The 24,175-nt window shown below is 43.4% G+C and overlaps 1 protein-coding gene across 2 annotated transcripts; it reads right to left on the reverse strand.

Annotated features, from left to right (window-relative positions):
- Nucleotides 1-1,604: 1,604 nt before the first annotated feature.
- On the reverse strand, nt 1,605-23,725 carry deptor (DEP domain containing MTOR-interacting protein). 2 transcript variants are annotated; one of them, XM_080540096.1, is made up of 10 exons: nt 23,434-23,725; nt 23,024-23,116; nt 21,037-21,215; nt 20,634-20,757; nt 18,039-18,217; nt 13,935-14,117; nt 12,076-12,213; nt 7,017-7,087; nt 6,211-6,315; nt 1,605-4,259 (listed from the first exon to the last, which is right to left on the reverse strand). In XM_080540096.1, the coding sequence occupies exons 1-10, from the start codon at nt 23,445-23,447 to the stop codon at nt 4,131-4,133; spliced, it is 1,215 nt and encodes a 404-aa protein (XP_080396222.1). In that variant the 5' UTR covers nt 23,448-23,725; the 3' UTR covers nt 1,605-4,130. The 2 variants fall into 2 exon arrangements, with proteins under 2 accessions (XP_080396222.1, XP_080396223.1); XM_080540097.1 differs by lacking the exons at nt 23,024-23,116; nt 23,434-23,725 and adding an exon at nt 21,395-21,469.
- Between the last annotated feature and the right edge of the window lie 450 nt (nt 23,726-24,175).

A 24,175-nucleotide genomic window follows, 5' to 3' on the forward strand; every position in this document is an offset into this window, starting at 1 on the left:
TACTGGTTGCGGGCCAGAGTGGACAGACCATATTACACTTGTAAAACACCAAATCCATCCAAAAACATCAACAATGTTTGCCAACTCCCTCTACTAAAATATATTGCATGGCAATGATTGAATTTATGATTCCAAAAAACATCATGCAGATAGCACACTGCCTCCTGAATATTCAAGGGATTTCTTATTTGACTTAACAAGTTAGCTGGGGTCCATAATGGATATTTTACCAGCTGTTAGAATTCATATCTTTGGCATTAGTGGATTACATTGGTGGAACAGTTCCCTTCAACCACTGAGCATTCTGGTGTCTCGTAAAGCTACTCTAATTTCCTAGCTTTATATCTGTCAGATTGGAGACAAGAAGCTTGATGGTTGGTATGCTCTCATCTGATAAAACTCATCCATCACCTGTCACTCATCCAAGGAGGGGGCAGTAGACTGTTGTTTTAGCAGCACTAAGTGGCTACCTGGTCTTGCCATTTAGCAGCAGTATTGGGAGTCCCACTGACTGTAGCCTGCTGCTAGGTGACAACGGTGTGTGGTTGTTCTGGCCAACAATGGAATAAGACAGACAGACAGACAGACAGCGGCAGTAATATGTGCCAGTAATGTACAGTATATCTCTCTTAAGCCTTACCTTACCTTACAACAAAATGTGGAGAAGGGCTGGAATTTAAGCCTAGGAAATAACTCCTCTGGGAAACAGGTCCAGAGGGCCAAACAAAATTCCCTTTAAAGGCTAGGGTTAGGTAAGTTGTTGCCAAGATTGCCAGGGTAACTAGACCTGGAACAGATTGTGTGAGCGAAAGACCTGTAGGCCTCACTTGGTGGAACACATTGGTAAGTGTGCGTATCACAGTAATTCAATTAAGTAATTAGTTAATAAGTAATTTTTACATTACCCCTTTTTGTACTCTATTGACTTTGTTTCAGATATTGTATTGCAATGCAATAAACAAAAAAACTGAACCTGGCAGTGGTCATTTAAGTGCAGGGATGCAAACTGGTGATAGCCCAAAAAGGTGACTTTTTTTTTTTGCCTGAAAACAAAGAACATTTATGAAAATTGTTGACCTATTTTGAGGTAAAAACGGCTAAAACGGCTAAAAGGTGACAAGTTTGCACCCCTGTAAGTGATAAATAAGATACAATATGTTTCTTTAATTTGGAGTTTGTTACAAAAATGCTCCCACTAAACCGCCGAATTAGAGGATATAACTGGGGACAGGACAAAATGCACAGAAAATCTGACCAAGTATAGTGTAACACTGCCCCCTTTTTGTGAGCCTGGTTATTGGTAGACAAAAATAACATACATTTTATATCCTTCCCTCCTCAAAATTAAGTGCAAGTGTATGACCAGCAGGGGGCACCATAGGTACATTTATCAGTTACATTGGCATAGCACTATTAATAAGATTAGGAGGATATCACAAATACATTATTATAAAGATAAAACTGACAGGAAGTATGCGCCATATTACACATATTCATATCAACCCATCTTGCTTTGGGTTATTTTGAATATCATGAAAATAGATAGATCCATTGGAAAGAAAACAACACGTTTTGAACCAAATCAGTATTTTTATTAAATACATGTGAACTTACATCTGACATGAATTACTTTAGCTGCATTGAAAAATACAGGTGTGGTACCATGAGCTTATTCTCTGTCTAGACATTCACTCATTCACACAATTCTTAAAAAAACGTAGCTTTAAGTGCTATACACTCTTGGCTCATGAAATTACATTAGATTAATCCCTTTGAATGAGCGGACTGATTGGTATAACTGAAAAACACATTATCAAAATGTCATTATCATAAGTAAAGTCTTCTGAGATGCGGTGAATATGTATGTGGCAGATTGTAGCTGTACCGCCAATGTGCTATTCATCCTGTGTAAAGAGAGACACTGATTGTCAAGAAAAAGATGATCACCAAGACAATGAGCACCAAGTTAGTAAAATAGATCAAGAAGAGCATAGCATAGTCAGATGATACCAAACTGTGAATATTAGCAGCAAAATTAAAGGTATTAAGGCAAATGTTTCAAGCTTATACATGAAGTTGCACATGGCACGGTAAACTCAAAAGAACCATCATTGACTTGGCCGGTTCATCAGCTCTGGAATCTTTTCTCTTCACAGAAAAACAGCTATTCAAATGAATCATCGTAGTATTCTGAAAACCCTTTACAAATTCACACACATGAATTGCCTTGCATTTCAGAACAATACTGTATGCCAAACATGTGAAAGTGTGAGTGGATGATTAGAAATGAGTAACATGCAATCATTCACCAATCACTGATGCCTAGTAATATGCTTCATTAGAGCACATCGCTGAAATGTTATCAGTCCTTGACTGAGAAAAACTCTGATTGTAAGCAAACACTATACATAGATGTATATATTTTTCTTGAACCATGCATTTCACTGCTTTACACATTTAGAACATTATAAAGAGATGGCAACAATATGTCAGAATAAGACATTTGTTGTTATTGTCCAAACAAACAAGATGGTGATCTCAAGAATGACAGTGCAGTCAAAAACAATGAATCATGATTCACATACTTGAATATGCGTGTCCACAGGCTTTCCTGCTTTTCTTATTTTATCTTATGATACTTATCTTGTTCTAGGCTACTTTATCCAATGTATATCATGACCACACAGTTGACACTGACACACTGTTACCTAGGATACAGATATTGTAGATGCTGTTTATAACTTACAGTAGACAACTGTACTAGATTGCTTTTCCTTGTGCGATCATAGTTTTACTATAAATGCTCAGCTACCAAAAGGAATCCTATATTTTCTAAAAACAGATTGGATCTAAGAGAAAATATGGGGGTTGATTTTCACACTTTTAACATAACAAAATGATAAATAGTGACATCTCAATAACATTCAAGATGTTCTAAAGTTTTAACCAGAAAACGAAAGAACTGTTCTGAACAGTATTTTCTAAGTGCCTTAGTTATTCTAAATCCATAGATCTTCTCTACAATATTGTTGTTAATATATTCACCACTTCCAATATGTTACATGCCACCTTTGAAAGCTGGGGACTATGACATCCACACACTCAGTAAAACTAGGTTAACGGGTCAGGGTTCATAGGCCTAAATGATACTTATGATAAGTAAAAGAACTCAGTTATTTTCATATTCACACTGCCCTTCTGTTTGAATGAGGACTCATTTCTCTTGATGGTCCACTTCAGCAGTGATGAGGTCTCAATCCATGTAGCTTTCACAGTGCTATCTTTCATTTGGACTCAGGCCAATGAACTGCTTTGCACCTTGGGTAATTGTACACTGATTGAGCATGTGACATGTACGGCAGCCCAGAGAGCCAAGAGAGTCAGCATAGAGCGGTTCCAATGAGAAGTGGACTGGGAGTGCTTTGCGCTCACATTGCACCCAAGAGAGCAAACCTAAAGTGAACCAAACTCAGACCACCTCAGGTCGGTTCACTTCAGAGGGGTCAGAGTTCATTTGGAGCGTCCACATATGCATGAACATTTGGGTGACCCTGAGTTGGCACAAAATTGGTGGAAAGGGACCAAGTGTGAAAATACCCTTAATTAACAATGAGGCTTGCACTGTAACCAAAAAAACAAACAAAACCTACTTTTACTACTGCCAGCTGCACAATCATTCTTCCCCTTATGATGTTTGCCAATCTATGCTGTGCAAAGAGATTGGTGTTGTGTGCCAAAATACCTTTGGATTAGTTTGGCATTGTTGTGTTCATTTGGCGCAACAGGTTTTTAAACAGTCACTCTACTTCTGTACGACAGGGCGGCCTCTACCTCAGGCCTCCAACTTCACCGAGTCCTCTTTCTCCGAGAGAAACAGCCTCTCAGTCCCAAGTCCTGCTGCTTCATAGATGGGTATTATCTATATGTACAGAAACACAGCGGACGAGACGCACTGAGAAACAGTTCAGGGACAGTCTGCTCTGTTATCAGAATATCCTCTGATGTCTTAAGCCACGTCCCTTCTCTTGATGCCCAGTAGGTGGCAGTGTCCTGGTGGAAAGGTGGTGGCGGGGCCTGAGTGTGTCTTTTTGGGGTGGTCTTCGGCTCCACCCCCTATACATGAGACCACCTCAGTAATCTGCTTCCTCCATGACTTCCATGACGACGGTTCGTGGGCCAGTCAAGATGAGGCTGCTGACCGTCCTGTAGTCTAGGGACAAGACGTTCAGCCCGTTGACAGAAACCACAAACTGGCAAACCTGAGGGAGGAGCAGAGAGTCAGTTCTCTATGTCAGACACACACTTGTCAGTCTTATCTGGGGTGACACAGGAACAAGTGTTTGTGAAAACAAACACGTTGGCCTGTTTTATTACAGTTGCGACATGGTTATTGCCCTAGTTTACCATGCTCCACTTTACCCCTGTCCTTGCTCCACCACATGGAAGGCAAACGAGTTAACTTTACCCTAATCTCATGCAGTGCAGGAATTCCAGACCCTCACTGCAATTACATCAAAACCCTATTTGTCTTGGCTGAGGTCCAACTGTAACCTAGGGCCCCCCAGTCATAGAGAGAGTTAATACAGTTGAGGATTTCCAAGAAAAATATCTTGAAAAATATCCTGTTAATCGTTTCATGGCCAGGCCATGCCCCAAATGCATGACATGTCTTCAACTGCAGAGAATCAAATCAAGCTAACTATGCTAACTGCCAGAGTTATATCAATCATTCATTCATAAATGTTTATGACCACTACAAGTCTATTTCTCTATTAATCACTCCAGAGGGACAATGAGAAAGTAGGCTACTTATAAATGTGAAGAAGAAAGAGAGAAAGTGAAAAGAAATGGTCTCGACTCGGTGGGCACATTAATTCAGAAGACTTTGCCGTCATAAATGTTTGATATTCCTCAGGGTGTGGTTTAACATCATGAACACAGATTTGTCTCCCTCTGTGCCGTGTCTGTTTAACTAAATGTCCCTCTGAGCCTCGACAGACTCACCCTGCTGCGTACTGTTTAGTTTCCATGACAAAGGCTCTCTGATGACAGTCTTATTCGTATTATAAAACGGCTACACAGCAACATTTGGAAACATTCAACTTTCATGCAGTCATTATTTGCCCCGAAAGGTCAAATCTGAACTGCTTTGATAGATGAATATGAGTGTTTGTAGGTCACTACAGGGTACTGGCTCCTTAAAAAGGTATAACCCATCTTATAATAGAGGTGATGGACTTACTTCCTGAAGCCATTTTTGACTATTGCATCTTTTTGGGTGAAGTTAGAGAATAGTTGTATCAAAGCATTTGGGTGTATTGAAATAATGAAAAGAAAATTAGCCTTGAGTCATGATTTCAAAACCCTTTGCTACACACCCATTATCCTTTACTGTTAGAACTTGTGGGGGCGGGGGAAATGAAGTTCTACCCAATAGTTTGTCATAAAGGTCCAATGCTTTTAGTGAAATGCAGAGCAGATAACCAATAGCAGATGAAATATGATCGATTTGAGTGACCGGGTCATTAAATAGCAACGCATGCTTTACCCCAGAAGAAAAGGCTTTGCAGGCTTATATAAGTAGCATTAAAATCGATGGAAGAGAGAAGCATTTTACTGTTGCATAACTGGATGAATCCATTATTGCTCTCCTGTTAAATGTCTATCGAATGTGCACAGCTCAGCAACAGTATTAGCATCAGTGGTCTGACAGACAGGAAAAGACTGGCACATTTTTACAAGCAGACCCACTAGCTCAGCAATGGAAAAACACCCATATAGCCAGGCCTACACTGAACATGTTTAATCAGTACAGTGAATGTGACACGGTCTACCTTCTGCTTGCTTGCTCACAGTCTAGGAACTCATTAAACTCTCCTGAACACAGTTTAACTTAACAACAGGATCTAACGGACCGCTCAGGGCATGTGAAACACAGCATGTTTTTTTTTTTACTGATACAACATGGAAGAAAAAACTCAAAAAGAATACAGAAGTGAAACACGGTGATGCATATCCATATCCATATTTCTCACAGCTTCCCTTTTTAAAAAACCAAAGTTCATGTTGCTACGGCTCCTTCCCTTTAGCTCCCTCCTCCGTGCCTCCCCTCCCCTCCCACTCCCCCTCCCCTCCCCTCCCATCCCATCCCCTCCCCCTGCAGTTTAGGTCAGCGCTCTCCACTCCCAGAGTGCCGTGCGGCATGCATACCTTCATTCCAGCTGCAGCTGCAGGGCCGCTAGGGTCCACAGCCTGGATGTGGCAGGGCTTACTCCCCCTCACCACGAAACCCCAGCCCACCGCGTCGCCCACGATCTGAGGACGTTAAACACACACAGCGTCAGCGGGTTAGCGGTTCACACTGCAGGTGATGTGTCTCACAACACCAAGGGTTTGAATGTAAACATCAGATAGTGATCTTCAGCGTATGTTTTCCCATGTACTGTAAACGATGGCCTTCCTGAGTGTGTGTGTGTGTGTGTGTGTGTGTGTGTGTGTGTTGTTAGGTCAGTGTCTTGTCATGTTTGTGCTGGATAAAATATACAAGAGTTTACTGTATGTTCCGCTTTGGGCGCTGTTACATTCCTATCAGATCCCATCTCTCCCTCATGAGGGCACTACAATGTCATGCATTCCAAACCAAGAGGGTCATCTAGGGTACGCTGCCAACCCAGTGAGCTGTTTTGGTGCGACCGTCAGTGGTCACCTCTCCCCCCGTCTAAATGTAACTGTGGTATCTGTTCTCTGTACAGACTAGATTCCCTAGTGCACAGCAAATTTCCTAACGAGGGGAGAGGGATGGTAATCTTGGGAAATGACCCTGCGTATCACGTCAAGCAGGGAGTGTCGTCTTGCAGTGTGTGTAGTAGAATGTGGGTACACAATACTCAGATAACAGCACTGTGAATATGTGTGTGTGTGTGTGTGTGTGTGTGTGCATGACGCACATGTGTATGCATGTCCGTGTGAAAGCGCTCTTTGTCAGCCTGGGCTGGTCTGGGACAGAAGGACCTTACTGTGAATGTCTTCTTTATGTAGGGGCCTCCGGGGGTCTGCAGCTCCTCTGGACTCACTTGTCTCTTCAGAACTGTAGGGCCCAACAGAATCACACAGTCACCATAAAGTATACAGCTACAGCTACATTTGCCCTTCATGCAGCAGGGCCTCGAGTCTTATCATTTGAATCTGGACAACAGCGACAGTGTTGTGGGGGAGTTAAAGAGTGAGCGTACCCGAGCGGTCACATGACAGAGCCTCCAGGGAGAGACCGTTTCCTCGACTGACTTTTAACTACGCAGCGCTGTCTGCTTGTCAAGAAACAACAACATGGGGATGTCACCTTGAACTTCTATGGACAGGAGGAACGCCGGCCGAGCGGCAAACAGAACAATGCATTTGCATCCTGATAACGCAAACAACGTTTTTCCTAGAAAATAAAAGGCATTATTGACATGGGCATGGGGGTTAACGCCAATCTATTGACGTTTTCTGGGACGTTTTCTGTCACGCCATCCTCACCAATGGGTCCACTGAGAAATCTAGAGAGATATTCACCCTTTAACCTCAGTTGGCCCCTGCACATTTGTCTTACTACAGGCTGCTGGACAGAGATCTAAATTGGCACTTAATTGGACAGCAAGGCGGGATCCGATGATATGAGAGTAATAAAGTTAGGGCCTTGCACTGCAGAACTAATCTGATCTGGGACCAGCCTTCATCTCATGAAGCCGACCACCACTACTAATGGAATTCTCAGGCTAAGCCTCTCACCAATCAGACATTATCCCTCCATTCCAATCTCATCATAGAGACAGACAGGGTTATCCTATGTGGAGGGCACTGTCCTCACATAAGCACCCTAGAATCACCATCAAATCACCCCCCCGGGTAGATTACAGCTCTGATTCAACCTCTGCAAATAAATAGATGGGATGAATTCTGATTCTGAAAAACGAAATCCAAATCTGGAGCTGGATTTTCATTAACTATGGACCATACCATAGAATAGGAACAGTTGCAAATGGCTACAATGGACTAATACTATTGTTATACAGCTTTGTATTGGGGAATCAGGATGCTATATGCATATTTGCCTGAAATTGTGACAATGCAGTTGTCTGTTGTGAATGACCCAATTACATTTCCTAAATATGTCACTTTGGTAAAAGTGCAGTTTGGTCGTCTGCTTCCTTTGTTCTGCTCTTACAAATAGGCAATATGAGTAAACTGGGTTAGCTAGCTATGTACCGTTAGCTGTCTCGTCCAGCCAGTATCTATCTGATCTGAAGTTATGCAAAGAATGAGGCGTTCCTCAGGCGTCTGTTCTTGAGCACTACAGGACGTTAGCTAACTAACCTCAGGAGCGGGGCGTGGGGAGAAGAAGCTCATTTGGATTCAAAGCGACAGACACAAAAACAGCCCATAGAGAAAAGGACCGGAACAGAGGGGTATAGAGGCATGCTAGAATGCCTTTAGATTCAAATCTGGTATTTTTTTAATGGTATTTTCAATGACAAAAACTTCAATGACATGTTTTGGGGACCCAAGAGACCTATATATTCAACTTCAGCTGAGAAAATAATAAAAATTCTTGTCAGAAGTCTCTGGCAGGAAACAAGGTCCAGCTTCTATTGACTCAAGACTCTTTGGATCAGATGTTTTCAAAAGCTTCTCTTCTATTTAGAAGAAGATATTCAAAGATTTCCTTTCTGTTCCTAGATCAATCAAACGGGGCCTCCTGCCCCTCTCCCTCTCTTTTGACTCTTTAAAGACCCTTTTCCAAACACCCCAGGGCACCTCCTCTCTCTGTCACCACCAGAAAAAGTGTAGGTGTGCGATATGATAAACATGTCTTAGTTGTGAATACCAGTGCAGCAGATTAACAATTGTCTGTGTGTCTAAAGGGGGCAAACTAGTCTGTGTAGCGCTGTGACGGAGAGGGAGTCTTTTCCTGGCAGCACAAGTCCTTCATTCTTGTCATAGTTGAGACCTCCGCTCTATTGCCATGGTGCTGGGTTCATTCTGTGATTGGTCACAGTGGGGGGCTGTGCTGCTGTGTTGAACAGTATAAGCAGTTCCTCTGTCCATAGGAGTGCAGCAGAGTCCCGCCCTGCTGGCATGAGTCCCTGTCTGTCTGTCCCCGGGGCCTGTGGCTGTTACTGCGCTGCGCCACCGGGTGTTCCTGCCAACTCACGCCTACTCTCTCCCCAGCTCCAGGCACGGCAACACCAGCCCTTATTGGGTCACAGAGTTCAGCGTACACACCGCCCCCCCCCCCCCACACACACACACACGCACACACACACCGCCCCCCACCCCCCGTGTACTCTTTCTCAAGCCTCGTTTTAGGTGAGGGTTCAGTTGAGGATCGGTCAGGGACTTTGTTTAGACAGCTTAGAAACATAAATAAAACAATTCCCATCATATGAATTATTTCACAAAATAAGTTGCCATGTTAAAGCAATAGCATTCGTCACCCTAGCGACCCATGACATAATAGTAGCTCCTTGTATATTATATATAGTACTTCCCAGTTACTACTCAACTAATAAATGGCTATAAGTCAATCACATGCACGCATTTATGGCTGCGAAGGGAGGTTCAGTGGCGGGTGAGTATTGGGGGTTTACTCACTCCAGACTTAGGAACAACTTCTTGGCAACAGGATTTTGCAGGAGAGTTCACAGGAAAAAAAGACTGCGCTGACATATCTCCTAAACAGGGCTCCCCTATGGATTCCCTGAAATATCCTGACAGAGCCATTATCAGCCAGCCTTGCCGTATAGCGCAAAGGAGGTCAGTTCTAATGAAATGTTTACTGTCTCACAGAAAACAAACACACATTTCCCCAGACCTAACCCCGTCACTCTATCACACTCCCTACAGATTTCAGCAGCCTACTCACTTCCAGAGAAACTTGAGAAACTACTTCAATAAGGCGATGGATCTCTACCTCTCCCAAACACACACACACACACACACACACACACACACACACACACACACACACACACACACACACAAACACAAACACACAGACACAAACAAACAGACACAAACACACACACACACACACACACACACACACACACACACAAATCAAATTTCCTCCTTATCTTGACTGGAATGGGCAGCACCGAAGAGAATCAGTGCATATATGCAAGAGGCCTTGGTGTATCAGAATGAGGAACACTGAACCACAGGTTGCAAGACAAAGGGTCCACAGATTCCAGGAGGAACATTGCCCCCCCCCCCCCCCCCTCCTGCCCACCCTAACTGTACATATTGTATTGATATCCATTGCCCTTGTTCTGTACATATCTTACTGCATATCAGGGTTTCCGTTAGAAAAATTTGGTGCCGGTCAACGTGTCCGGGAAGATTTCAATTTGTCGGACAAACGGGAAAAATTCCGGTCATCATATTAGAATATAATATAGGTGTTTGTCGCGGTGATTAGCTGTTGTGTAGCCTATATAGGCCATTTAATGTCCATTTCTCATCCGATACGATTAGATCGCGAACTATATAATAATATAGGCTTTCATGATTCGCATGCGCTATGGCATAATATGTCCAGGGCTGCACGCGCGCCACACTGGGCAGCCTAGTCACCTTTGCTACTTTGAATTACGACTGTAGGCTACTTTAAGATGTTTATTTCAATTGCATTAATGGGATTTGAGTATGTAATTGGTAATTTTAAGTATGCCTAGTTTAGCTTTTGATGGCTATTTGAACGGACTGCATCGATCGATCAATGAACGGACATTACGTACGGTTAACTGAAGTGTGTTAAATAGTTTCACGACAGTACCGTAATGTAAGTTTTTTATATTCTCTTTCCAGTTTTACCATTTTTATCAATAAAACAACGTAATTTCTATAACCACGTCTCGCTGATTGGGAAGGCATTAAGTCTATCTGCCTGTCAAATCATACTTTCTCGGACTCGGGAGTATGAGAATGGGGAGGATGTATCGGGGGGGATACACACCCGTGGACTATTTCACCTTAGTGGCACAAATTAAACTCTAACACTATAGATTATAGTGAACACTATAGACTAAATTGAACTAAAATGATGGACACTGACTGAATAACTGAGTGGGGGAAGACAGGTCTCAAATGTGAAACAATTATAACATTTAATACATAAAGATAAAACATACACAAATATATAACATTGATATCCCTAAACTCAAATGTAGTGTGGTATTGTCAACCTAATCTAATCAATCCTAATCTAATGGTACCAGTAGCCCAGGTTGTCGATAGTAGCGCACTACTCCCGTAGTACTTCTCCCGACTCAGGGCTGGAACGGGCACGGCAGGCTCAATCAATGAACGGGGTTGAGATGGCCGCTAGCGTCCTTTACTAGCCGCATCTCACGGCCCTCGGTGGTCATTCACTGTGCTCTAGCACATCCAAAACACGCAGAACAATAACCTTGACTCCGGTCACTGCAGTGGTTTTATTTAGACTAGATCAAACAAAATTACGGTAACTGACTAAACTACGGTACTCGCGCCGTTGAGAGACAGGGTTGCCAGATGGGGCGGGTTACCGCCGAATGGGCTACTGTGTTTAGCGGTTATTTTCACCGGACAATATGACCGAAGAGGTTTAAATATGTCGGACTTCAACAGATTTTATCGGACAAAGACCGGTAATTACCGGTTAACGGAAACCCTGCTGCATATATCTTAACTGTACATATCTTCGCCCCTGTCTGTATATATCACACTGTACATATACAGTATCTGTCCATACTTTTATGGCTTTTGCACTGTTGCACTCTGGTCAGATGCCAAACTGCATTTCGTTGTCATTGTACTTGTACTCTGTCTGTACAATGACAATTACCGTAAATTGAATCTGAAAAATCTGAATCTGAATCCAGACAGCCTCCCCTCTACTGACTGCACTTCATCAGGTAGCTACTCGTACTGTAAGGCACGGCGGTTCACAGACTCATGTGATCATGTTATGTCATGTGACTCATGAACCATATGTGCCCTCATTCCTCCCAGATTCAAGCCTCGGGGTGAGGAGGAGGAGGAAGACGTCCTTACCTGACTTTGGGTTGCAGAGCACGGGGGGGCTGCTGCTGAGGGTGGGGCTACTGCTGTAATACCCGCTGCTGCCACAGCTACTGCTCATGCTGCTCCGACGCACCCCCACCACCATCTTTATCTCCTTAGTGGGGCTCACTGTGAGAGAGAGAGAGAGAGAGAGAGAGAGAGAGAGAGAGAGAGAGAGAGAGAGAGAGAGAGAGAGAGAGAGAGAGAGAGAGAGAGAGAGAGGGAGAGAGAGAGAGAGAGAGGGGAGACATAACTATCCTTACTATCCTTGATGTGGTCAATACAGACAAAACACACAATCCAAATCCAATACAACCCATTCTCTATTACCGCCAATTATGCCTACGTTCAGAGTCGGGGTTTTTTACGTGACAAAGTACCTCTAAAAACAGGAAACATCCTCTTCCTGCCCAGCGCCAATGGACTAATTGGCGAGGTAAAACAAGAGCATGGCCATACTTCAGTCCTTCTCAGTTTGAACCAGATCCATTGGCAGTGGGCAAGTAGCTCATCAGGCTGTAGTTTATTTAGAGAGGCACATATGGTCTCTAGTCAGGGAGCGAAGGAGGAGGTTTTGACAGCAGAGCTGAACACAGTCACACAACCATATTAAAAACAACGGCGAGCTTTCAACCTAAACCTAGGTCATACAAACAGCCTAAATCTATAGAATTGGAAGCATTACGCATTTATTTTCTTGTGTCATTTTCTTGTTTAGCAAGGAATGGGTATAATAGTTGCATGAATACATGCTAGCTTGAAGACCCAATCAAAAACTCAAATGTACCTGAGACGTATCAGATCAAAGCACTGCACTTTACAGGGCGAGAAGGAGAGATTATCACACAACACCGATGTACTTTTGTTCTTTTTTAAGTAGGACAAAGTCATCCTGGACCGTGAGCTGTGTGCCAATGTAAACGTTAGCCTTGGTCTAAAAGCAAACACATCACAGAGCTGGCTAACAGACAGACAGGCTGGCCCGTACTGTTGCCTAGATATGACCAGACACAAGACCCCATTTCCAATTACGAGAGGCTACTGGGAAGCCCAGATCCTTTTTCCTCCTAATGTGAATTCAGCGAACGCCTCCTTTTCCAGAGGAGACACGGTCTGAAAAGCAGCATTACTTCAGTCGTGAGTAATTGTGTTACTTGGAAAAGGACAAGATGCACTCCGTGACCGAGATGTATCTAATCAGTTTAACGTGAATGCACCCTTTCTGGATACTTTGAATTGCCTCAATAAAGCAATTCATACCCCACAGGTCCGGCGGCACAGTGGCAGCCAATGGGCAAAGTCTGGTGGATTATGTAATCATGTAACATGCATCAGTGCTCTCTACACAGCACCTCTGCTTAGCAGAAGAAAAAAAAAACATGGATGCATCATAAGCCTATTTCACCATTTTTTTTAATGTGTTGTATTAAAGTCAAATTTCACAACACAGCAACGGATCATTCCAGAACACATGTTTGCAGCGTAAACCCACTTACACACTGCAGAGACCACATTCTTCACTGGGAGAGGGTGAGTCTGGACGATAAGAGTTGGACAAGACAGACCAAAACAGATAGAGCTAACTGGAATGATAAGCTCCGAAGTACTAACATCACTTCCCCCTCTATGGAGGAGTCCCTTCCTAAGTTGTCTACTAATGATTTGGAATAATTGCTTTGTCTACGCCGCGTCTTGCTGAAGGGATTTTTCCGGTAGATGGTAACTGACAAGGTTGCCGATTGTGCTGACACACTATCACTGTATCTTCTCGTTTCAGTGCTTATGCTGATGGCCCGTGACCGTGGACGGGGGGAGAGAGAGAGAGAGAGAGAGAGAGAGAGAGAGTTTACCTGAGAGAAAGCTGGTGTTGCCTCCTTCTGGGTTCTGCTTGCGGAGGCAGAAGGGGCTGTCGTGGCTCTCCGGGATGGTGCGACAGCGCTCGTTCAGGAGCTCGATCAGACGCCGCCGCCGTCGGAAGTTCAGTCTGAACTGATACAGAAGCCCTCCGTCCACAAAGTGATGCTTGTTGGTCACTGGAAGTAAGAACCACATGAAAAGAAAGTGCTTTTTAGGATTTAGGAAACATTACACCATGTTAACTTTTTTCTCCACACAGACAGGGACTGCTTTGAAGTTGTGTCCCTAGAAGTAGTGACATCATTCCTGTTTGGGACACAGATAGAGACTTGATTGAGCTAAAAATACTGCCTGGTCGCATTGGTATTTGACGGAGTGCAGCAACGAATTCTTGACTCTTAAATCGTTCCAATCAGGAGGCATTAAATCTGCCCCCGACGCCTCTGTGCCGCTAATCAGTTAATCCTCCTAGGCTGGATCCACATTGGCCGACACTCACTGGCGGTGGCTCTGAATGGCTGTACTCCAGACATCCGCTGAACGACATCAATTAGCCTAACTCTGACTAAATGACTGAAGGTGAATGACCGTAAGTGAATAGAAATATACCCACTTACATAAGCCATCATACAAATCACAAACATCTGATTCATTGGGACTTTGTACAAAGAATCATCTCATAAACATAATCAATATTCAACAACAATCAACAGAGTGAGTCCACTGGAACAGTGTTATGGTTTATCAATGGGCCCACGGACACCTGTGCATCCACAAGGATCAAACAGCAGCTCTTAACCCAAGCCTATCATCAAGGAATGCAGATATCAATGTGGATCCATCCAGGCATGACTGGTATTATTCTACAGTTAAGCCATTGTGTGTGTGTGTGTGTGTGTGTGTGTGTGTGTGTGTGTGTGTGTGTGTGTGTGTGTGAGTGTGTGTGTGTGTGTGTGGTGTGTGTGTGCATGTGCGTGTGCGTGTATGTGTCTGTCGTGTATGCATGGCCTCTGCCTGGGACAGTGAAGGAATGCAGGCAGGCACACAGGCGTGGGGGGGTGGCAGGCAGGCTCTCTCTCTGCCCAGCTGTGATGCAATGTCTCTCTGGCTCCCCGCCCGCCCGCTCGGCCAGGCCAGGTCAGGCCCATTGTTGTCCTGTGCTTTCACACTTTCACACAGCCAGGCAGACAACAACAGAACAGTACCCGCGAAGAGCACAACAAAAACACTGCATGCTTGGCACTAGCAGGCCCAGCACACTGGGAACAGATGGAGGGGTTGATCTGGTATCTTCTACGGGGGGGAAGGGCATTCCAGTGAGACAGAGGAAAGAGGTGGATATTTTGGTTCATGTTAAAGTCCTGTACTATGGGGCGATTAGTGGCGTAGCGCACTAATGCGCATACCATATCACCGCAAGGTTCCTGGTTCGATTCCGACCCTCAACATATCTTGCCAAGTCATCCCTCCTCTCTTTCACCCATCCTTCCTGTCAATCGCTACTGTCTCTATCCCAATGAAGCAGAAATGCACTAAAAAACATATAATGATAAATAATAAATAAAAAAGAATTCCTGGACTATACCATTTCAAAGAAATTACTAATATACGAAGAAAAATTACAAAGCAATTATTATGTAACAGCAAGTTAGTTACCAATGTTAACAACATATTTACAGAGTTCCTATGCAGGTACACATCAATGTAGCATGGCCACTTTGTAGCAAGAAGACAAGCCACAGAACCAGATTTTTTAAGTGGAGTAATTACTGCTGATGAAGGACAGCTGATGAGAAGGTGAACAGCAGTGCCTGGACGTCCCATTCTTCATCCTGTTATGGGAGTGGAATTCACACAGCTCAGAAGGACATTCTCTCGCGAGGATCCCCGTAATGATTCATCTACCTTTCCCAGGCTGCCAGCAATTTAATTACCTCTAATTATGCTCTGAATCAGTGTCAATTTCAGCTCAAGTCAGCACAAGAGTGTGAGCTGAGACCAGAACCAGAACAGACTGGCATTGTTACACGCTTCCGTCTGACTTCACGTTCACATACTAGCTCTGGTCAAAAATGTTTCCGAAAAAAACATTCCTATTCGTGGTAGAGTACATTCTGGAACAATATTTACAATGGGAGAGTACAATCCTGTGGTGTTTCTGTCAGCCGAGAAGGAACAAGTAGGAATCATCTCTCCAGGACATTAACTATTCATATGAAGCTGAGCATGTGTGGAATAAATAATGGAATGGCAGATGCTCATTCTCCCTGTTGTAGTACTGTGAAAGCAGGATGCAGGACAGTCCCATGTGTAACAATAGTACTACGTTATCCAGTATAATATTATATATTGTATAACCTCCTCAGACCCAGCTCATCTAATGATGATGGGCTGTCAGTGAAGAGAGTGTAATGACCTAGTAGTGCCTGGACACAGCTTGGTGCTGGATAATTCAGTGGCTCTGTGCTGCAGAGCTGTGGAGGGCAGATGGAGACAATCAGGGAGAGGAGAGGAGAGGAGAGGCAGGGAGGCAGGCATTAATCCCCGTGGCAGATGGCCCGGCCACTGCATATATTCACGGGGAAGATGGGGAGATCATGCAGACAGAGGTGTTTCACTGGCACAGAAATAACTCTAGTATTTTTAGTCTCGGTCACAAATCTAGCCCAGTTCCAGCAGCCTGGTCTGAGTACAGAGAGAGCACAGAGAGTGCAGGTCAGTAATGTGTGCCACTAGAAGGGTGTGCGTGTGTGTGCGCGTGTCTGTGTCGGGTTAACACACTGCTGGCCAAGCAAGAGGTCAGAGGTTCAGCTTCGCCAAGGCGAGAGGCCAGTGAACCTGCCTGTCCATCTGTTGCTGATACATCACTCTCGGTTTCCCCCCGGTTGCGGACAAGTTCTTGGCGAAGCTCAACCATTCCATAACTCTGCTTTAGTTCCAGTATATCATTCACCCCCTTCAGGTTTTGCTCTTCGAATGACTGTACTTCAACCAGTACTTCAGTCAGTGTTCCCAGAGGTAGTTCCCCTGGTCGTACAGACAGAAGGGCATCCGTTAAAGCTTGACCTCTCTTGAGGGCAGCCCTGTTACGTCCCATGACGGTATGACACCAGGAAGGTCTTTAGGTCATGTGAGGAGAACAGGCAGAAATAGACGTCGTGGAGTCACCTAGCCATAAGTCCAACACGAGATCCCCGTGTCCTTAAAATGCAATTTCAGGATCATGAGGCAGCACGGGATTTCTCCCAGATAAATGTACAGTCATTGGTCTTCATTAAACCTGGCGACAATAACATGACCGTAGTAATTCGATCTTCTGTGCTGATGTGGAAACGCCGGTATGCCATTAAGGTCTATGCTCCAGAATAATCCCAAGTGGTTAAGGATATGCGCTCAATTCCCCCATATTACATGGCAATTAAGATCCCTCTGCCCTTTTGAACTCAAAAGCTTCTCTTTTTCAGAGTCGACTCCGGTAAACGCAACTCATTTCTTGAAATGGACTATAATTATTATCCAGAAAATGAGACACCACAACCACAACCATGACTGTGCAGCAGTACGTTTGTTCCTCCCATGTCCAGGAAGGCAAAATTAAAGCCTGCAGGAGTTAGCATGACTGGACACCGCATTATGATGTAATTCATAGCTGTTCCGCATTCCCGTCCTTCATCTGGCCTAGATGGCCACCGTAGTGGAATCTTGGCTGCAGGGCCAGAGAGACATGGTTGGCCTTGTAACACTAGGGCAGGTCAGTCAGGTCCAGGGGTAATGTAGCTCAGGTCAACCTGCAGGTCAAAAGGGGGGTCTTGGACTGGCCACCAGCCAGCCAGCACTCTCAGTACCCTGGCTCAGATGCAAGGACCAGGCAGACATTCCATACAAGGGTCCATGGCCACTCCACAGTATCACATACTGCCATGCATACAGTGTGGAGTGGACCCATGCATACTGTGTGGAGTGGACCCATGCATACTGTGTGTATACACACACCTATCAGAGATGCAACAGCAAAAGGGAGGCGTCGATAATAATCATTGAATTGATTAGAAATAAAGAGATATAGATGTCACCCCCCCCCACCCCCCGTGTCTCACCATGTTGGATGATTCCGTGTTCCAGAAGTCTCCGCCCAAGCTGCTCTGCTTCCCCCCTGTTTGCCATCTCTCCCTCTTGCAAAAGCCAATCCAGAAACTCGGAAGCCACCAGCGTCCGTTCAAATGTCCCGCCCTCTTCTTCCCGGATCTGTATGAGGGTGTTCTCTGTGTTCATCAGCCTGTTGAGGAGGAACACTTTATATTACAAAATGACATTGTGAAAAAGAAATCGGTGACACACTCCCTAATAGCCTGGAAGAGATACAACAAAGTAAAGCCGCTTAAACCTGAATGGTGCTGGATGCGAACACACCCTGTTACATTCGAGGCACAAAGCTGTTCTTGAAAAGGAGGATTATTAAAAGGTCAAAAACCAGTCCTACAAGAGGACAAGGGTGGGATTCCACAGAACAGGACACGTGCCTCCTTAGCTGTCACACGACTGTACATGTCAAATCCTTGTGAAAACAGGTTAAGAAGGAAATATGCTGTATAAACAATAATTAACTAATAAAAAATGATTACATGTCAACGCTTGCAAAGAAGCCATAATGACAGCCACACCGTGGTAGTGACTACAGGCAGACTATCTTTCTAAATATGCACTTTACTCTGATACATGTTTGCACTTCTCTGCGGTGCCATTAGAATCTTATCATTGCAAGTCAACTAACTCCACCATTAACCTTGCTTTTGTATGAATGTTTGACGTCTGAAAGATAAGTCCACATCTGAATCACGTGCGTCATTCTGTGATCGCAGTCAAGCTATCAAATGTTAACTGCCCTGAACTACTTTTGATTCCTGCCTGGTAACTTGGCCATCGAACAACTGAGTGTCTGGTGCGCATTTCCTTCAGATCAGCAAAGTGGGAATTCATAGTAGTCGAAGAGTCTGTTTGTAAGAGCACCATCAGCAATCACTATTGTGATTGCTTCCGTAATGCTTGAATTATGCTTATTTTTTCACACCTTGCTTGTTGCTAACAACAACAAATCCTGTTTATCTTTTTACTCTACTCTAATGTATACTTTATTCCTGAGATTAATTAACACAGAATAAAGAATAATCAATCAGTATACAGAATGATGGTTGAGGAAAAACTAGCGTCCCATGATAATAGAAGACAGAAGCCAAACCTTACACATTTCTGTAGAAAACAATTATTTGTATTTCTTATCAACAATAAATAAACGTTTAGAGATTGACCCAATGAGTCACGAGGCTGCTGTGTACTAGTGTATGTTACACAGAACAGTCTGTGCACGTACAGGACTATACAGTGCTGTACATACCACCACCCTGGCATAAGTAGGACTGTAAGCTAAATGATTGTATGGAATGATAATTATGCATTGTTAATTATGCATAGTGTACTTTACATTCCTCGTCTTTAAATAAGACAAGCGGAAACCTTATGCATTATGTAGGACAGGAAGTCCTTGCCACAATTAACTTTACTGAGAAGAGGCCACCCTCCTTGTGAGAAGCTGCCTTTGTGGTTTCTGTGAGGCGTTCACCGTTGTAAAAAAGCCACGGGCCCAATGTAAATATACCCAGGATGTATAATGCTTTAAAAGGATTTCCATCATGCTGTTCAAGAAGACAATGGGTAGTCCGAAAAGGTGGTAAAACATTGCCCAGCAATTGTCCCCATTGACTAATCCCTGTTGCTTGGAAACAGATGACAAAACAATGCAACCCTCTCTTCCTGCTCTGGTGAGGCTGGAGCCATCCATGTGGCCCTACCTCCTTGACGGAAATGTCACATGGTTTCCATGCAGTGACAGAGAGAGTGAAGTCTCTTGGTCTCTGGTGACTGTGAAGAATGAGGCGTGCATGCCTGTACTAAAATATCATAATTATGCAAACCACGAGCACAAATGTGTCCGCCATGGTGATTACATAAATACAGGCTGGCTCTCAAACGACAGATGTCTCCCTTTGGACAATGTCTTCCTGTTATGCAAGGGCTTGCCTTGCAGAGGTCTGGGGGGAAGCTCAACCAATGTCGGACCTTCCAATAGTATTCAACTAGAGAGAGGCCCTAGACTCTAAAGACTTGCAATAAAGTACACTTGATGGAAATATAATGAAATAGTATCAAGTATATATCCTAAAAGACAATGGGCCTATGCTATTAGCTACACTATCAAGGAAATGATACAGCATGCTGTTATACTGTAGTATGCTACAAGAATGTTATGACTAAGGACAATTTTACATTAACATCCTCGTGCCCTGATGTTTTTAGGGGGTCTCTAACAGGCCGGGACTTGCAGGCGAAGCAGAGTGCTAAATGGATTCAGCTGGCAGAGCAACTGAAATCTGCTTGTGGAGTGGGTTTCTATGGAAACAATAAATCAATTCGGCTCTAGAAAAACACCAGGTTAAAAACAAGTAAAAAAATATTGCATCCCTCTAAAAATAAAAAAAGACGTCACAAAGAACACATCATGATTGACAGAGTGAGTCTGCAACTACTAAAATTAGTCAAAAGCTCTTTTTTTGTTAATCAAAAGAGCAATCCTCATTCATTGGACATATCGCCTAATAGCCTATAGCCCATAGATAATATAACAAATAAAAGCATACTTTTCATATATCCTTTGACCTCTCATGAAAACCTTGGCTTCATTGTCCAGTGGAAAAGTCCCATCGTCTTTACGGAAGCGGTAGAAGAGCTTCAAGTCTTTGAACTCTGTGTGCTCGTCACAAACTGCAATACAAAAAGGAACGATATATGTTTATTTATATATATATGTTTATTTAGCTGAACATTCCTGAGCCTTAAACAGACCACTGTGCAGGTATGTTGTCAGAGAGAAACAACATATTTCAGATGTGTGTTTGTATGTCTCCAACTCACTGACATACGTAGAGTCCATGTTGGAAGCATTAAACTACATCCAAAATAATGAGTCCTGAAGGAGCGATCGCACTTGGGAGGTAGAAAAATATCAAGCTCAGGTGTCAGTGCTCCTGGGAGAAGGCCTACCATGATGGATGATACTCTGGTCTAGAAGCTTCTGCATCATTTTGATGGCGGTATCCCGGTCGGACGCCTCCTTGTGCTCCATCAGCCAGTCTATGAGCTCCTTGGCTACGAAGCAGTTTGGATACGTCCGCAGGTGATGCCTCCGGTCTTTGATGACTTTTCCTTCATGTAGCCGGAGCCTGGGGAGAAAAAAAGAAGAAGAAAACAAAGAAGAAGCTTTTAACATACAGTAGTAACAGCATTCTTTAGTTTAGGTTTACTTGTTGTCTCCAAGGGGAAGCTATAACCAAAATATTCCACGTGGGTGGCTTCAAAAATGATAGGCGTATCAGTCACATAATGATCAATAATGACTCACATAATGATCAATAATGACTCATAATAATGGTATGTGTTTCTTTCTCTTTTCTTTTCTTGTTAATAGATGGCTTCCTCTTTTCATCCTACATCGAGAATGCTTGAATCTGTTCATTTAAAATCGGTCAATTTCAGGTTAGACAGGTCTAAGGAGGAGTGTCCAAGTTAGAAATGGGCAGATGAATAAATGTCCCAGCAGACAGAACTGTTTGCACACGTCTGGATTCCTTGTGTATTCTGGCTCTTCCTTCTGTATTGATATGATGAAACTAAATCAAGCAGCAGAGACTGCTGAATGGCCCAAACTGAAGGTTAACTACCTGAACAAAATCGAGTTTAACTGAATACTATTTTAACATTATTCACATTTTATGGTTATACTCTGAACATTCATTGAAATAATAACCCACGTGATAAACGTATCCAGAGTCTCTGTGTATTCAAAAAGCTTTAAGGTAAACGGCGAACCCTTGTGTAAGCCCTTGAAGCTCTCTCTGGATGAAAAGTCTCTCTCTGTTACCCATTACTAAAAATGGTCGGCTACCGGCAAGCATCTCCAGGATCACTGGAAGGCCAGTTCAAGCCTCGCGAGGTTATATTCACAATGTGATCTAAGCATGCACCTTGAGATTTCCTCCCCTTCTTAAAAGTAAGCTAAGCAAACAAGACAAAAAGCCATGAATCTACTAGCTTATATATTTTTTCTTCCATATTCATAAACAACCCCAGGTGCAAAACTACCACTCTAAACCGTGAATTAAAGAACCCCAAGTTATAAAGCAAATTAATTGATTCTGCAACATAATATGTTCAGGGTTCAACTAGGCCTAATGACAAGAAAACAGGTGCACTGTGACCAGTTATTCTAGCACTGCTTGACGACAATGACCGTGGCCTGGCTCAAACATATCGCTGGACATTTTGTTTAATCTAGACACCCTTTATCCATTTCCACCAAATATGCATCATAGCCTATATTTATAATGAATATAAATATCATAGCCTATATTTTCTTTCTTGGGAGGAAAACATGCGAAAAGAAACTACTGTACCCAAAGTTACCGCAGACAAATAGTGACAATGACTACTGAGGGACAAAGTTGAATCGAGATTGCAACGGGGCCAGGGAGATACATGGGTTGAATTGATTAATCAGTATACTGACTCATGTGATTCGAATGTGATAACAAACCTCTTGAGAACAACACCCAGGAATTTAACCAATACCTGACAGGTGATAATAGTGTACATGTAATAACAGCACAGTGGATAACTATTCACATGGTGTCCTGGGCTGGAATACCATCTTCCACACTGATATTCTAAAAGTGCTTGGTATTGTGTGTGTGTGTGTGTGGGGGGGGGGGGGTACTGTACATACTACATACAGTATATACTGTACTGTATATACACAAATACCAGCTGTTTTGCAGGGATTCTCTAATTAAAACAACACAAAAATGCTTGTCGTTATGCAACTTTTGATGGGCTGAAATACTCGTTTTGTGTGCATGTCACTTCAATGCGATGCATGCAATGGTACTGTATTTGTGCAGCGATGGATGGTAGCTTGCACGCCTTTGTTTAACCAGCCGCAGTGGTCCAGTGCAGGACAGGCAGCCACTCCTACCTCAGCTGCTCTCCGGTCACCAGGACCTCGGCCATGCGTTCCAGCTCCGCAGCCTTCTGCATTGTGTTCCCGATGCCATCCATTTCTTTGCACCTGTGGTTAAAGGGGAAATTGTCAATGCTATGAACACAAATAACTACAAAGCTTTGTATACAAAGGGGATAGGTTTCTGCTTGCATGCACTCCGATCACATCACAGTAACGATCCTGCCATTCATTGCAGTATTTGGCAGATTTAATACGCAAGAATTGCTGTATTTAAAAACGGATTTTACGTGCCATGTATGTCTTTTATTTGACCTACACAAATAAAAAATATAAATAAACAAATAAAAACATAGTAAAAAAAAAACAAGGGCAACGTTCATTTTGTTATGCAAAGAAGATAATGAATGAAACAGCCGACTTACCTTGCGAGCACCATGGGAGAAGACTTCAGTGGCGTTCCTCCAGATCACGTTGACATGCTACCGAGCATATATCTGCTTATCAAAGGCGATGCATGTGCATGACAATACAGAAATGGCAGATGAGACTCAGTTGAATATGTTGAACCCCCCCACAATAAATAATTTGCGCATGTAAACAGATTTCAAGTCAGAATAACTAGCCGCGTGCAACCTAGAGTAATTCCTTGATAGATTTCGCTACATGGATGTTTTGACGTGCCGACTACTCCCCTAGCTCTTGTCAGCAGCATGTGTTTACCACCGCTACGCTACAATAACACACCTAAACACGTTTCACACCGCGGTGCTGCTACGGTCTGGTGGGACGGGCTGTCGTCATTGGGGGAGTTGACCGGAGAGGCGGGACATGTGTAAATGTAGGTGTGCTTGATTTATGTGTACCCGAGGAGCGCCGGGTAATAGTTCACCGGTGTCACCGGAGTTTAATCGAGATATTGATGTTTCCTGCCCCTTTCCTATGAATGATATAAATGCTGAACATAATATGCTATGCCTATGGCTCTCTGATTTAGACCTTAGCATAAACAGCATTTTCATTCAACTTTATAGTCAGAAGAACATAGTTCATTGTTATCAATAATAACATTATACAATGATATCACTGTTATTGCCCAAAAATGTGATCATGGGCACAGTGGATGACATGATAGTGTGACCTCATGGAAATATCACTATCTATCTA

The sequence above is a fragment of the Nansenia antarctica genome (assembly GCF_963989245.1).
Source record: "Nansenia antarctica genome assembly, chromosome: 10".
Classification (NCBI taxonomy): domain Eukaryota; kingdom Metazoa; phylum Chordata; class Actinopteri; order Argentiniformes; family Microstomatidae; genus Nansenia; species Nansenia antarctica.

Coding starts and splice junctions, on each gene's coding strand:
- deptor (XM_080540096.1), bottom strand. Junction 18,218..20,633: donor GGTCAAAGGATATATGAAAA/GTATGCTTTTAT, acceptor CCTCCTCAACAG/GCTGATGAACACAGAGAACA. Junction 12,214..13,934: donor CAACACCAGCTTTCTCTCAG/GTAAACTCTCTC, acceptor TCTCTCTCACAG/TGAGCCCCACTAAGGAGATA.